Below are 1,578 nucleotides of genomic sequence, written 5' to 3' on the forward strand. Positions count from 1 at the left end.
CTCCGGGCACCAAGGTCCACCCCTGGCACTGCGCTATGTTCGGCGGACGACCGAACAGGGCCTCGTACGGGCTCACTCCCGTACTGGTATGCGGAGTTGTGTTATGCGTGGTCGCTGCTGCCTCGAGAGCGTAGCCGAACTCGTGCCTCCCCTCCTGCCACATCGCCGCAAGCATGACCTTCAAACCCTGGTGCGAGGATTCGTTGATCCCATTGCCCTGGGGCCGGTACGGGGCTGAGGTGAGACGCCGGCAGCCTAAGAGCGCGGTCACGTACTGGTGGAATTCCCCTTTAAAACTCGTCCCGTTGTCCGTCAATACGGCCTTCGGGATCCCTAAGTGCACCACCCAGTACGCGTAGAACTGGTGGTAGGTCTCCGCGGCCGTCATGCCGGTGGCAATTTTCGCCACCATGTACCTCGTCGCGTGATCAATCACAACCAGGATCCACCACTGGTCCGGTCCGAAATGGAGCGGACCGACACGATTTAGGGAGACGATATCTAGCGCACTCGCCGCACCCAAGGACCCCGACGGCACCTCATGTGCCGTCACGGGCGGTCTTTTCACTCGCGTACATATTAGGCAGTCTCGAACCATGTTCTCTACATCCTTGCTCAGCCCATGCCAGGAGAACAGGGATTGTATTCTCCTCTTCCTGCGCGTTACACCCAGGTGCCCACTGGGGCCGTAGTGGAAGTTAACCAGTACTCGTGACCGCAGTTCCTCTGGCACGAACACCCTCCCGTTCCTAACATCCACTATCCACCTGCCTTCGGGGCGCGTGCCACTGACCCCGGCACGCGGTAGCCGTGCGTACGCGTCCCTGAACTCCCCCTCGGTCGGCAAGGGTGGTATGGCCAGGGGCTTACCTCGCCTCACCACACCCACACGGAGGGCCATCTTGTCCAACAAATTCGTCGCAGTCACCCGTCATCGCCGAATAGCGGCTCAGCCAGTCCGCGACGTTGTTCTGTTCTCCCGAGATGAACTTGAGGTATAGGGCCCAACGGAACACCTTCCCCTTGTCCACGTTCACCAGGTACCGTAGGTTGTTATGGTCCGTCACCACGGTAAAGTGCGACAGACTCACATAGTCCCTCCATTGGTCTATCGCCCACTTAACGGCGAATAGCTCCCTCTCGCGTGTGTCGCTGAATTTCTTGCTGGCGAACTCTATCGGCACCTCGACTTCACCCTGTCGCTGCATCAACACTGTTCCCACGCTCGTTTCTGAGGCATCCGTGTATATCACGTACTCGCCTTCGGGCTTGGGGGGATGCAACTTGATGGTCGACGCCACTGCGTCCTTCAACCTTTCGTACGCTCGCTGATGCTGCTGCAGCCACGTAAACGACCTGCCCCTCCTCAGTAAGTCGAACAGCCCTCCAACTATCGTGGAGTAGTGCGGAATGAAGTTTCGTAGGTAGCCCGCTAGGCCCAAGAACGATTGCAGCTCCTTTCTCGACGTCGGCCGGGGTGCTGCCAGTATCTGCTTGACCTTCTTCTCCTGCACGAGGATCCCGTCCTTGCCGACAACGTGGCCCAGGTACGAGACCTCTGGCTTGAACCACTCACTC

At 59.1% G+C, this 1,578-nt stretch overlaps 1 protein-coding gene across 1 annotated transcript; it reads right to left on the bottom strand.

The window, feature by feature from the left end:
* Positions 1-866: 866 nt before the first annotated feature.
* GNI_125000 (putative Pol protein) lies at positions 867-1,334 on the bottom strand (the record flags this gene model as incomplete). Its single annotated transcript, XM_011133682.1, has 1 exon — positions 867-1,334. A coding segment is annotated over one exon (468 nt), but the record flags the coding sequence as incomplete, so codon positions are not given.
* Positions 1,335-1,578: the final 244 nt, after the last annotated feature.

Source organism: Gregarina niphandrodes (assembly GCF_000223845.1).
Source record: "Gregarina niphandrodes unplaced genomic scaffold scaffold00031, whole genome shotgun sequence".
NCBI lineage: Eukaryota > Apicomplexa > Conoidasida > Eugregarinorida > Gregarinidae > Gregarina > Gregarina niphandrodes.